General features: G+C 41.2%; 1 protein-coding gene across 2 annotated transcripts in view; it reads right to left on the bottom strand.

Moving 5' to 3' along the window:
- CRYZL1 (crystallin, zeta (quinone reductase)-like 1) overlaps positions 1-12,632 on the bottom strand; it is a 63,231-nt gene extending 50,599 nt beyond the window's left edge. The window contains exons 1-3 of one of the 2 annotated variants that reach the window (XM_011950044.1): positions 12,465-12,516; positions 11,961-12,088; positions 3,195-3,266 (exon numbers count right to left, since the gene is read on the bottom strand). In XM_011950044.1, coding sequence (XP_011805434.1) covers positions 3,195-3,260 — 66 coding nt within the window. In that variant the 5' untranslated portion in view covers positions 3,261-3,266; positions 11,961-12,088; positions 12,465-12,516. Of the gene's footprint in view, positions 1-3,194; positions 3,267-11,960; positions 12,089-12,464 lie in introns of both variants that reach the window. The other variant, XM_011950043.1, reaches the window with a different exon arrangement.
- Positions 12,633-13,318: the final 686 nt, after the last annotated feature.

Here is a 13,318-nt window from a genome sequence, read left to right as displayed (position 1 = left end):
GTCAAGATGGCTTTGGCTATTCAAAGTATTTTGTGGTTCCATACGATTGTTACAATTTTTTTTTATTTCTGTGAAAAATGCCATTGGCGTTTTGATAGGGATTGAATTGAGTCTGTAGATGGCTTTGGGTAGTATGGACATTTTAACAATATTAATTATTCCAATTAATGAACACAGACTATCTTTCCACTTATTATTGTTCTCTTCAATTTCTTCCATCAATATTTGATAGTTTTCATCGTAGAGATATTTCACCTCCTTGGTTAAATTTATTCCTGGGCATTTTATTTTTTATTCTTTATAGCTATTTAAATGGGGTTGCCTTCTTAATTTCTTTCTTTTTTTTTTGAGACAAGTCTTACTCTGTTGCCCAGACTGGGGTGCAGTGTCAAGATCACGGATCACTGCAGCCTTGACCTCCTGGGCGCAAGTATCCTTCTACCTTAGCCTCCCAAGTAGCTGGGACTACAGGTGTCAGCCAGCATGCCTGGCTAACTAAAAAGAAATTTTTTTTGTAGAGACAGGGTCTCCTTTTGTTGCCCAGGCTGACCTTGAACTCCTGGGCTCAAGTGATCTTCCACCCTCGGTCTCCCAAAGTGCTGGGATTATAGGCGCCTCGCCTTTTAATTTCTTTTTCAGATAGTTTGCTGTTGGTATAGAGAACTGCTACTTGGCCAGGCGCGGTGGTGCATGCCTGTAACTCCAGCACTTTGGGAGGCTGAGGTGGGAGGATAGCTTGAGCCCAGGAATTCGAGACCAGCCTGGGCAACGCGGCGAAACCTGCCTCTACAAAAAAAACAAAAAAAAAGTCAGTCGGACAAGCATGGTGGCACATGGGAGCTGATGCTGGAAGAGGTTGCAGTGAGCCCAGATTGCACCACTGTATTCCAGTGTGGGTGACAGAGCAAGACCCTGTCTCAGAAAAACAAAACAACAACTACAAAAAGAACTGCTATTATTTTTTTTCTTTTGCAGACGGAGGCTTGCTCTGTTGCTCAGGCTGGAGTGCAGTGGCACAAACTTGGCTTACTATAACCGCTGCCTCTCAGGTTCAAGCAATTCTCCTGCCTCAGCCTCTTGAGTAGCTGGGACTACAGGCACACGCTGCCATGCCCGGCTAATGTTTTGCATTTTTAGTAGAGATGGGGTTTCACTGTGTTGCCCAGGCTGGTCTTGAACTCTTGAGCTCAGGCAATCCACCTGCCTCGGCCTCCCAAAGTGCTGAGATTACAGGTGTGAGCCACCGCGCCCTGCCTCCTGATTTTTTATTTTGTATCCTGCAACTTTACTGAATTCATTAATTAGTTGCAACAGGTTTTTGGTGGAGTCTGTAGGGTTTTCTATATATAAGATCACGTCATCTGCAAACAATAGGGACGGTTTGACTTTCTTCTTTCCAATTCGAATGCTCTTTCTTTCTTTCTCTTGCCTAATTGCTCTGGCTAGGACTTCTAGTACTATGTTGAACAGAAGTAGTGAAAGTGGGCATCCTTGCCTTGTTTCAGATTTTAGAGGAAAAGCTTCCAACTTTTTCCTGTTCAGTATGATGTTAGCTGCAGGTTTGTTATACATGGCTTTTATCATATTGACATATATTCATTCTATGCCTAATTTATGTAGGGTTTTCATCATGAAGGGACGTTGAATTTTATTACATGGTTTTTCTGTATCTATTGAGATGATCAGAGGGTTTATGTCTTTCATTCTGTAATGTGATGTATCACATTTATTGATTTGCTTATGTTGAACTATCCTTGCATCCCTGGTTTGAATACCACTCAAACACGGCTGTCAGGGAAATAGATATCAAAACTACAAGAAGATATCCCCTCATCCCCATTAGAAAGGCTATTATCAAAAAGACAAAATATAACAAATGCTGGTGAGGATGTGGAGAATGGGAACTCTTAAACACCATTGGTGGTCATGTAAATTAGTATAGCCATTAAGGACAAAAATATGAATGTTCCTCAAAAAATTAAAAATAGAACTACCAGGCTGGGCGCAGTGGCTCATGCCTATAATCCTAGCACTTTGGGAGGCCGAGGCGAGCGGATCAACTGAGGTCAGGGGTTTGAGACCAGCCTGGCCAACCTGGCGAAACCCTGTCTCTACTAAAAATACAAAAATTAGCCGGGTATGGTGGTGCATGCCTGTAATCCCAGCTACTCAGGAGGCTGAGGCAGGAGAATCACTTGAACCTGAGAGGCAGAGGTTGCAGTGAGCTGGGATGGCACCACTGCACTCCAGCCTGGGCAACAGAGTGAGACTCTGTCTCAATTAAAAGATAAAATAAAATTAAGAAAAAAAAACAACTACCATATAATCCAACAATCCCTCTCCTGGGTATGCATACAACCAAAGGAAATGAAAGCAATATGTCAAAGTGATAGCTATACCTCCATGTTTACTGCAGCTATTCACAATAGCGAAGATATGGAATCAACCTAAGTGTCCATCGACAAATGAATGGATAAAGAAAATGTGGTATATATACACAATGGAATACTATTCAGCCATAAAAAGAAAAAAATCCTGTCATTTGTGAAAATGTGGATAAATCTTGAGAATGTTGTGTTAAGTGAAATAAGCTAAGCACAGAATGACAAATGCTACATGATCTCACTCAAATATGGAATCCTAGAAAGTTGATTGCATAGACTTAGAGAGTCCAAAAATGTTTATTAGAGGCTGTGGAGATTAAAGGGGTAGGAGCTGGGGAGAGAGGTTTGTCAACAGGTACAAAGTTACAGATAGATGGAAGGCATAGGTTCTGGTGTTCTATTGTACAGTAGGGTAACCATAGTTAAGAATGTATTACATATTTCAATATAGCTAGAAGAGAGGATTTAGAATGACACAACAAAATGGCAAGTATTTTACTGATGGATATACTAATCACCCTGATTTGATCATTACATAATTTATACATGAATCAAAACATCACATGGTACCCCATAAATATGTACAATTATGTGTCAATTAAAAACAAAATAAAACTTAAAAAACAGTTAAACTACAATATGAGCCACCATTTTCACATAAAATTTAAAGGAAAGTACTGTAATTTGAGGAGTTTCATTTAAGTAATTTTTCTTCATTAAGTCTCACTCAAAATAACATGTCATTTAAAAGTGGGTTTGTTGCATATAAAGATACAGTAACCTCTTTAATGATTAAACATTTTTTCTTACCCTTTCTTGAAATACAAATGTTATTTCTTCATCTGTGGAACTCTGTTGGAAATATAAGCCTTTCATAGTCACCTAAAAATAAATACATATACATGAAATAAAATAACAAGTCTTCCAGACTAAATGTAAGCAAAAATGGAAAAACGGCGCTGGCAAACGATAAAATGACAACTACAATGTAGTTTTCAAATAAGTACATTTAGAAAATCTTTCTCAAAGCGATCAAATAAGAGAACATGCAACAATCTCTGGGCCCCTCTTACTGAGAATGTGTTTACAGTTCAACTTTTACTACAAAGGCAAACATGCTTCATTTGACTTTCCTATACAATAAAAAAGATTACTTAAAAGAAGTCTTATGATGGCCAGAGAACCTCAATTTTATTTACCTTTTATTAAATTTTCCTTTATTTACCATTTGTCAAAGGCTTTCATAAGGCTTAAAGATCGTTAAAAAGGACAAAGCGAACAGCCAAGACACTGGTTGAAACTGTGGCCCTAATTCTTCTCTGTCAGTCTATAAACCATTTAATGAAAGTATTTAAACCTACAGTCGGGCGCGGTGGCTCACACCTGTAATCCCAGCACTTTGGGAGGTCAAGGTGGGCGGATCATCTGAGGTCAGGAGTTCAAGACCAGCCTGATCAACATGGAGAAACCCCATCTCTACCAAAAGAAGAAAAAAAGAAAAAAAAAAAAATTAGCCAGGCGTGGCAGTGTGCACCTGTAATCCTAGCTACTCAAGATGCTGAGACAGGAGAATCGCTTGAAACCAGGAGGTGGAGGTTGCAGTGAGCCGAGATCATGCCATTGCACTTCATTCTGGGCAACAACAGCGAAACTCTGTCTCAAAAAAATAATAAAATAAAACAAATAAGCTTATATTCTGTGAACTTCTTGAGGCTTCTCTAAAGATTCCACAAGTGTTTCTTTAATTTTCAGAGTAATTATATAGTAAGACTATTTTTTATGCAAATTTTACAGAAGCATAAAATATAGAAAAGTACACAAATCCTTGAAGCGCCTAACTTGTTGAATTTTACAGTGTGAATAATTCCACGTCATGGCAGGAGACACATCATTGTACACCTCCAGAAGTTCCCTGTGTCCCCTTCTTCTCCTAAGGAGACCCAATATCCTAAGTTTTAACAGCACGGATTAGTTTTGTCTGCTTTTGAACTTTATATAAATAAAATTATACTCTTTAATGTCTGTTTTCTTTCTTTCTACATTAGGTTTGTGAGTCTCACTCACGTCCTTACTTGTAGTTGTATTCCATTCATCCCGCATTGCTACATAGTACTCCATTGTATAAACAAATTGCTATTTATCCATTCCACTATAGACAGACCCTTGAATTGTTTCCAGTTTGGGGCTCTTATGAATTGTTCTGTTAAAAATATTCTTGTATATACTTTTTGGTGAAAGTACTATTATTTTGTTTATGGAAACTGAGTCTTAGCTTAAAGCACATAGTTGGTGTCTCATAGCAAAAGCTGGGCCAGAACTGGGATAAAAACTAGGCGCTACTGATTCCAAAGTCATTACTCCTAACCATGGTATTTAATGGTTTCCTACAGAGCTGCTAACATTAGATATATCAGCTAAAGTTGAATACTTTCTTTCTTTTTTTTTTTTGGCGACGGAGTCTCGCTCTGTCGCCAGACTGGAGGGCGCAATCTTGGCTCATTATCTATCTTGGCTCACTGCAACCTCTGCCTCCCAGGTTCAAGCAATTCTCCTGCCTTAGCCTCCCAAGTGGCTGGGACTATAGGCACGCGCCACCACATCCGGCTAATTTTTGTATTTTTAGTAGAGATAGGGTTTCACCATCTTGGCCAGGATGGTCTTGATCTCCTGACCTTGTGATCCGCCCACCTCGGCCTCCCAAAATACTGGGATTACAGGCATAAGCCACCGCAACTGGCCTAAAGTGGAATACTTTAAAGATAATTATTAAGTACCTGTTGATAGTTCTGGCTACATAATTTGCAGGGCCTAGTGCAAAATGCAAATGTGGGAAGTCTTGTCTAGAAATTATTAAAATTTCAAGATAGCAGAGCATGAAATCAAGCAAAAGTCTCTTCTAAATGTGAGGTCAGTGAGACTGCATAGGCCACAGGCCCATAAAGCCAGCTCTCTGCGTTGAATGTTAGTGGATCTACTTGGATCCAAATACGTAAAGAGTTTTTACAGATTGTAGTTGAGCAATGGTTGCTGCTTTCCCGGATGTGATAATCAAATGCTGGAACTAACAGAAATGAATACACGTTCAAGATACATATGGAAATTATGTATGTAACATGTATCAATGAAGTATATAAAAGCAGGATTAAGCTAGGTCAAATGATTAATGCTAACCCTTTGGTTGCAGAAGGTGTTTGTGTCAATGTTTTGGGGGGCTGGGGAGAACCTAAGCATGTATACAACAGTTACATATTCCCTCCAGCATTAAATCTAACCTCTTTTGCCTACCTTTGAAGGATCTCTAAAACGCATACTCATTCTCCCTACTCTACCTTACTGCTTCCACAATTTCCAAGCACATACCCTCTGTCTATCTAGTCAGTATGACTTCACAACATATGGTTACTCCATCTCAGAGCTTCTAGGCATGGCCTCTTCTCTGACAGAATGCTGTAATTTACAGATTCTGCTAAATAAATAAAGTTCAAGTTATAACCCCTCTCTGGAATCATCCCCAGTGACTCACTCCATTTGTTCCATGCTTCCCAATGTCATTACATACTAAAAAAACTTTGCTTTATTTACTAACTAGAGTGCTTTACCCACCATTGGCTGGGAAAATCTATATCGATTATTATTAAATAAAAAAAAAATCTCTGTTCCTACTCAGTCTGGAGTTACTAGAACTGCCTTTTTGAGAAGTGGAACAATTACATATCAACGTCTTGATTTCAAAGCATCTTGCTTTGTGATGTTGGACACTACTGTTTTCTCTGCCCATTGAATCTTGAAATATATGGCATGTCTCCCAGATAAGCAGTCACATGGACCTTAGACTGTGCCCCAGTTTCAAAGACCCTGGAAGACAACTGCTTGTTTGTACCCTTAATATCCCCTAAAACAAATATTGTGTATATAATAATGGCAATATTTTTAGTCACATCATCCTAACTAGTTTCTCTAAATTACGTGAAAATTGCCCTGGTTGATGGAAAAAAGTAAAGTTCAGTTGGTCCAATTAAGAACTGTATGGGAACAAAAATATCCTTAAAGTTACAAAGTAAAGAAAGAGAGATGTTTTTTCACAAAAGTAGCCAGAAGAAAACTGAGAAAATATTTGTCTTGCAAACCCGAAAAAAAGGAATACTAAGTTCCTAGTACTAGGAAAATGGTAGAATGGATGGTATTCAAGGCACACATGGTTTCCTAGGCAGATTAAATAAAACAGTCTATTATTTAACAAAATTTTATTTCATTTTATCTTTTGTTTTTTGTCTCACACTCTGCCAAGTCTCATATTATTTAATAAAATTTGTATTGACTTAAACACATTTGCACACAGGACATAAAAGTATTAAACATTTTACAAAATAAAAATATACATTAAAATATATAGGCTGAGCATGGTGGCTCACGCCTGTAATCCCAGAACTTTGGGAGACTGAGGCGGGTGGATTATGAGGTCAAGAGATCGAGACCACCCTGGTCAACATGGTGAAATCCCATCTCTACTAAAAATACAAAAATCAGCTGGGCGTGGTAGCATATGCCTGTAGTCCCAGCTACTTGGGAGGCTGAGGCAGGAGAATCACTTGAACCTGGGAGGCAGAGGTTGCAGTGAGCTGAGATCGCGCCACTGCACTCCAGCCTCCAGCCTGGCAACAGAGTGAGACTCTGTCTCAAAAAAATAAAAATAAATAAATAAAATATATAATACTTATGACATTTCTAAGAAAAGTCATGTAACTTCAAAATTATAAGTTCTACTATAAATTTTACTATATCAAAAAAATACGATATAAAACTTTTTGGCCAGAGTGGTGGCTCCCACACCTGTCATCCCAACAATTTGGGAGGCTGAGGCAGGAGGACTGCTTGAGCCCAGGAGTTCGACAGCCTGGGCAACAAAGCAAGACCCTGTCTCTTAGAATAAATAAATAAGCCTGGCATAGTGGCGCTCGCCTGTAGTTCTATCTAGGCATTGGAGGCTGCTTTGAGCTGTGATCACCACTGCACTCCAGCCTGGACAACAGAGCGAAACCCTGTCTCTTAAACGCACAAAAGTTTTTAATTACAATAAATCTGTTTAAAAATGTAGGCTGATATAGCCTATGAAAAGCATAAAAACTTTACATTTTTACAGGTATATCGGAATTTTAAAATGTTTGAGTTAATCCACAAACTGAGGATTACGTTAGCAGTACTATAATTTTTTTTTTTTTTTTTCTTGAGATGGAGTCTCGCTCTGTCACCCAGTACAGTGGCGTGGTCTCGGCTCACTGCACGCTCCGCCTCCTGGGTTCACACCATTCTCCTGCCTCAGCCTCCCGAGTAGCTGGGACTACAGGCGCACGCTACCATGCCCAGCTAATTTTCAGGGTTCACCATGTTAGCCAGGATGGTCTCGATCTCCTGACCTCATGATTCACCCGCCTTGGCCTCCCAAAGTGCTGGGATTACAGGCGTGAGCCAGCGTGCCTGGCCACTGTAAATTTTTATAATGGCCACACAGTAAACTTACTAAAAAATCTGGGGAAACAAAAATTAAGAATACCAATTTTAAATAATTTTTAGCGAAAGCAGAACGAGAACTTTGCATAAATTAAACACTTAACTATAAACACTTCAAGAAAGTAGTTAATAAGGATACTGATCTGCTAAGGGATTTCTAAAAAATCAATGGGAAGTAGTTTCAAAAGGTTTCATCCTTCTTATAATAGCAACATGAACTCCACCTGCTCCTTTGTTACAGTCAATCCCCCAAGAAACTCATCTATTCTTTATTGTAAATAAAACCTCTACAAATCATTCCTTACCTACACTTTCAGGCCAAAAGTGTTCTGAGCATCATACCAACCTCAAATTCAACAGACATAAAGCTGGACTCATCTTTCCCCCAAACAAGATTTTGCTGTAGTCTCTAGTCATCAAGAATACCTTAGACCCACCCCATCACCTTCACTCTGGTGATGTGCAAACACCTCAATGCCTCAGGCTTGGGTTGTGGCGATAGGCTGCCAAATGCTTTCAATACTCTCCTGCATTCAACCTGTCTATTCCCCTATGGCTAATTTAATTCCTGAAAGTCCAAACTCCTCTTCCTACATGCTCAAATTTGTATTATTCCCCAACACCAATTTTATAATACTATGACCATTTCAGGCTCCGAGTTCGGTTATAATGTTTCTAACCTACCTTCATTTTTATTTTAAGGAAAGCAAAGATATATATAAACAGCTAGACAAGAGAAAAACATACATATATGTAAACAGCTAGACAAGAGAAAAACAGAAGAAGTCAACTCTGAAATGTGGCCCTGTATGCTCAACCTGGTCACCATGCCAGGCTCTCTTGGGCTGTTAGAGTATCCAATACCCTATTCCCCATCCATCACTGGCACCTGTGCACAGCATTATACTACTAGCTAGATTGTTAAGGGGAAATCTTCAGTTATATTTTGATCATTTGTGAAGAGGTGAATTAATGTTACGTTTTAACAATGTTCACATTAATCTGAGGCTTTTCGTACATAGCCACACATTGGAAAAATAAATATACCTAAATATTTGATTAAAAAGAATATAGTCACCATAATCAAAGCAACTAGCTGGAGGTTTGGCTCAAATATTACACTCTGCAGGCTGTGGAGGATGGTAGTCCTAACGGGTCAGGTCTGCTTCTTTTTTTTTTTTTTTGAGATGGGGTTTTGCTCTGTCACCTAGGCTGGAGTGCAGTGGCGCAATCTTGGCTCACTGCAACCTCCACCTCCCGGCTTCAAGCGATTCTCCTGCGCCTCCTGAGTAGCTGGGATTACAGGCGCACGCTACCACACCCAGCTAATTTTTTTGTATCTTTAGTAGAGATGGGGTTTCACCACGTTGGCCAGGCTGGTCTCGAACTCCTGACCTCGTGATCCACCTGCCTTGGCCTCCCAAAGTGCTGGGATTATAGGCGTGAGCCACCGTGCCTGGCCTGCCTCTTAAAGAGGGTAGTGAATGCATGGTCATAACAGCTGAGGATATCTCTACATGGTATGGTCAACAGTCTCTAGAAATCTGTATATTCAAAGGACACTTTGCACAAGCAATGAGTCTACAGGTGTTTTGCTGCGTACAACTGCAGTGGTCTTTTGTGCCTGTTATTACATAAGATGGGCACAGGAGATACTGTGACAGTGGCTTATATCTGGCTAAACCTTGGAAAGCAATTCCAGCTAATAATACAAGAATTTTAGGTATTATAATTTAAAACTAAATGGAAAATGTGTAACATTAGATGGTCCCTATCACTAGAGGGACTGAAACAGAGGCTGGGTACATATTACAGGGGCTTCATAAAGGAGATTCCAGCATCAACTGAGCGGGACAGGTGGATCAAATGACCATTTAGTTTTCTTCTAATTGTGACAATCTTGATAAATATTATTAAGGCATATTCGATCGAATTTATACATGTGTGGCACAATCTCTACATCTTATGCAATCTGAGATCTAAAGATAGATAAAGGAGCAGAAAAGGAAAATTGTTTCTTTTTTGCCTATCTAGTACAGTGGCTCTCAATAAAGAACTTTTTGGATCTCAAAAGAATTTCTGATGCCTCACCATCTCCATGAGGGCTTTATTGTCTGTTGATTTTCAGATGGTATTTTCACTTAAGAGTCTAGCGTTTCTTACATGACCAATTTCCCACCCATATCTCTGGGGGTTGGAGATGTGGGATGGTCATTATCCCAAAGATCTGAAAATCTCTGGTCCAGTTGCTATTCAATGTAGGGCTATTTAATATAAAATGATCCAGAACAACAGAAACTTAACTTTCATTTATATTTTTGAATGAGCATAATATTTTCCCATATCGTACTACTGGGGAACAAAGGAGCGAATGGTTTGATGAATGAGTCTTCCCTTTATAAGCTGGCTTAATCATGTGACTCTGGGGCAATGCAGGTGGAGGTCCCTGGTGATGAGAATGACTATTTGAGGGATCCTCCTGAAACTCTACCACACCACAGTTACTTGCTCCCCTCCAATCCATTTAACTGACTTTCTTTTCCACCTACTAACATGATTGAAGTTTGTAAATGCTTAATTTTCCAGTTCACTATAGGATTGTGGAGAAACCACTCCTTGCTTCAAATGAAAAATACGAATTGTAATTTTGATAAAATATTTACTAATTCAAAAATCAAGAGAAAATAATTTCATGTCTTTATTATGCACACAATGGAAGAATTTTTTTTTCTGTAAAATATATTTTAGCATATGTAGATATGTGGATTTTGTTTTGAGACAGGGTCTCACTCTGTTGCCCAGGCTGGAGTGCTGTTGTTGTGATCTTGACTCACTGTAACCTCCGCTTCCAGGGTTCAAGCAATTCTCCTGCCTCAGCCTCCTGAGTAGCTGGAATTACAGGCATGCATCGCCACGCCCGGCTAATTTTTGTATTTTTAGTAGACACGGGGTTTCACCGTGTTGGCCAGGCTGGTCTCGAACTCCTGGCCTCAAGTGATCCACCTGCCTCAGCCTCCCAAAGTGCCGGGATTACAGGCGTGAGCCACCACGCCTGGCCAATATGTGTATTTTTGCTCTTCTACTCATAAAACTCTCCTGAGCTCAATGTAGTACTGTTCATTGGGTCTACAAGAAGAGCATAGTTATCTTAGAAATATTTCATTGCACAAGGCTGGCAGCTTGATCTTGTATGGGAAACTACCCCAATTGCAAATCTAAACGTCTTATCCCCTACTGCAAGCTGGGGATCAGTAAGGGAAATTAGTGATAAAAGGTAGTAATTATACACTGCAGTGGCTGCTGGATCTGATTTAGAAGTCATAACTGACCCGAGCTTGAATCCTGGCTCTCCTACTTATTAGCTCTATGACTTTGGACTACTTAATTTTAACCTTTCTGGGCCTGAGACCCCATATCTTAGATAATAATAGCAGTTATCTCAAAGGGTTGTCGTAAGGATTAAATAATACATGCAAAGTACTCAGCGCAACATCATACTTTCAGAAATGTTGGCTATTTTGACTATTATTTCTGTAAATTGGGCACATCTCAATTACAGAGAATCTCTAAACTAGTTCTGAATCCCATCTCATAGAGTTGCAAAGGGTTTGGCCAGTGCAACCTTATTTTTCACACCTTTTAATTTCTGCAGTAGGCTACTGTAGCAGTCACTAGCACAAGTGGCTACTGAGCACTCCAACTGTGTCTAGTCGGAACTGAGCTGCGCTGTAAGTGGAAAATACACATCAGATTTTGAAGATTTAATATGAAGAAAAGAATATAAAATCCCTATTTCTAAATACTTGATTAAGCGTTGAAATGGTAATGTCTCAGATATACTAGGCTAAATGAAACATATACTTAAAATTAATTTCACGCGTTTCTTTTCACGTTTTAAATGTAGCTATCCCAAAATTTAAAATGACATAAGGGACTCGCATTATATTTGCACTGGACAGAGTTCAGGTAAAACGCTGCTACTCATAACGTGGACAAGCAGCACCTGGGGGCTTGTTAGAAACGCAGATGTTCGGCCCGGACCCAGACCTATCCCAAGGCGATGCTTACATCTCGCTCCAGATGATTCCGCTGTTTAGCGTAATGAAGAGGGCCGATCTGGCTCAAAAGTAACGTACAGCGAATAACTACTAACCGCTTTCCGAAAACAGCAAAGTGATGAGGAAGAAAAAAAGTGGCTGAGAAGAAGTAACAGAGAAAGAAAAAGACACTCAAATTCTAGGAACAAGAAGCAGAGGAGAAAAACCCAACCTAGGAGATTAAGTGGAAGGGCACTCCCAGACCTCTACCTCCATAAAAGTACAGGGAGATGCAAACTGAGATAAGACCTACAGTCAAAACTCGTCAAGGTCCAAGGAAACTGTCCCTCAAATCTAGTCTTACCCACCCCTCAGCGGCCTCAGCTAAGCTAGGCCTGGGCCCGAAGAAGTCCCAGGTTGGGGTTCGACGCGAACCACCATCCTCCCCAGGGCTGCACGGTTCCGTGGGGCATCTCTCCACCTTTCGCTTAAAGTCCCATTTCCCAAGACACAGGACCCTTTTTCCGGGGCTCACCTGCCTCTGAGCCGCCACAACGGCCTGCACCTTCACCACCGCCACCTTCAAGTCCTTCCGCAGAGAGCCCGCCCCCTGCTCCCATTGGTCAGGCCGCTCGTCACTCCTGAAGGGCGGGGTCGGACTCGCGAGGCTGTCGAGAACGCCATGGCAACCAGTCTTGGAACTACATCTCCCGTGATATTCCGCTCGGGGGCGGAGAAAGAGGCGAGGCACCGCCCCAAGGACTACCAATAAATGGGCGAAGTTGGAATCGCCTGGATGGGTTCCGTTTTATGCAAATCCTAACCGAAGTTCACACCCTTCCTCATTCCAACCATGGGCCCGGCCAACCCCTCTGGCTTGTGCTTCGCCTCCTTTTTCCTTTCCACATTATTCTCTCCTTTAAAACCTCCAATAATTAAGTCAGTTAAGTGCATTCTATCTAGTGCCTCGCACGGCAACGAGCAGATGCACCGAAATCGTGCAACAAAATCTCCATAAACCACGATAGGCAACCTCAGACCAGAAATCTCCGGTTACGCCTACGTGGGGAAGAGGGGGAAGAGTGCTAATCCTGCCCCCACTCAGCGCCTGCTGACTGGCTCATTCAGCTTGTCACTCTGTTGTCTTACATTTCTTTGGCTCCCCCTCCTCGGGTTCGCACGGTGGGCGGGGCCAGTGGTAGGGGGCGGTGAGAAGGTGCGGGCCCCTTCTTCCGATTGGCAGGCGGCTTCCCCACCCACTTATGGGCGGAGACGGAGGGTGGATGGGGGCGGGGGAGGCAGAGGAGGGAGATGAGGAGATAGGCGGGAGCGAGGGAGCGAGGGAGGGGGCGAAGGAGGTAGAGAGGAGTGGAGGCGCCAGGGGAGGGA

This window comes from Colobus angolensis, unplaced genomic scaffold (genome assembly GCF_000951035.1).
Source record: "Colobus angolensis palliatus isolate OR3802 unplaced genomic scaffold, Cang.pa_1.0 Scaffold300, whole genome shotgun sequence".
Taxonomy (NCBI): domain Eukaryota; kingdom Metazoa; phylum Chordata; class Mammalia; order Primates; family Cercopithecidae; genus Colobus; species Colobus angolensis.
Note: the sequence above shows the minus strand (reverse complement) of the source record. Positions and strands in the feature narration are given on the sequence as shown.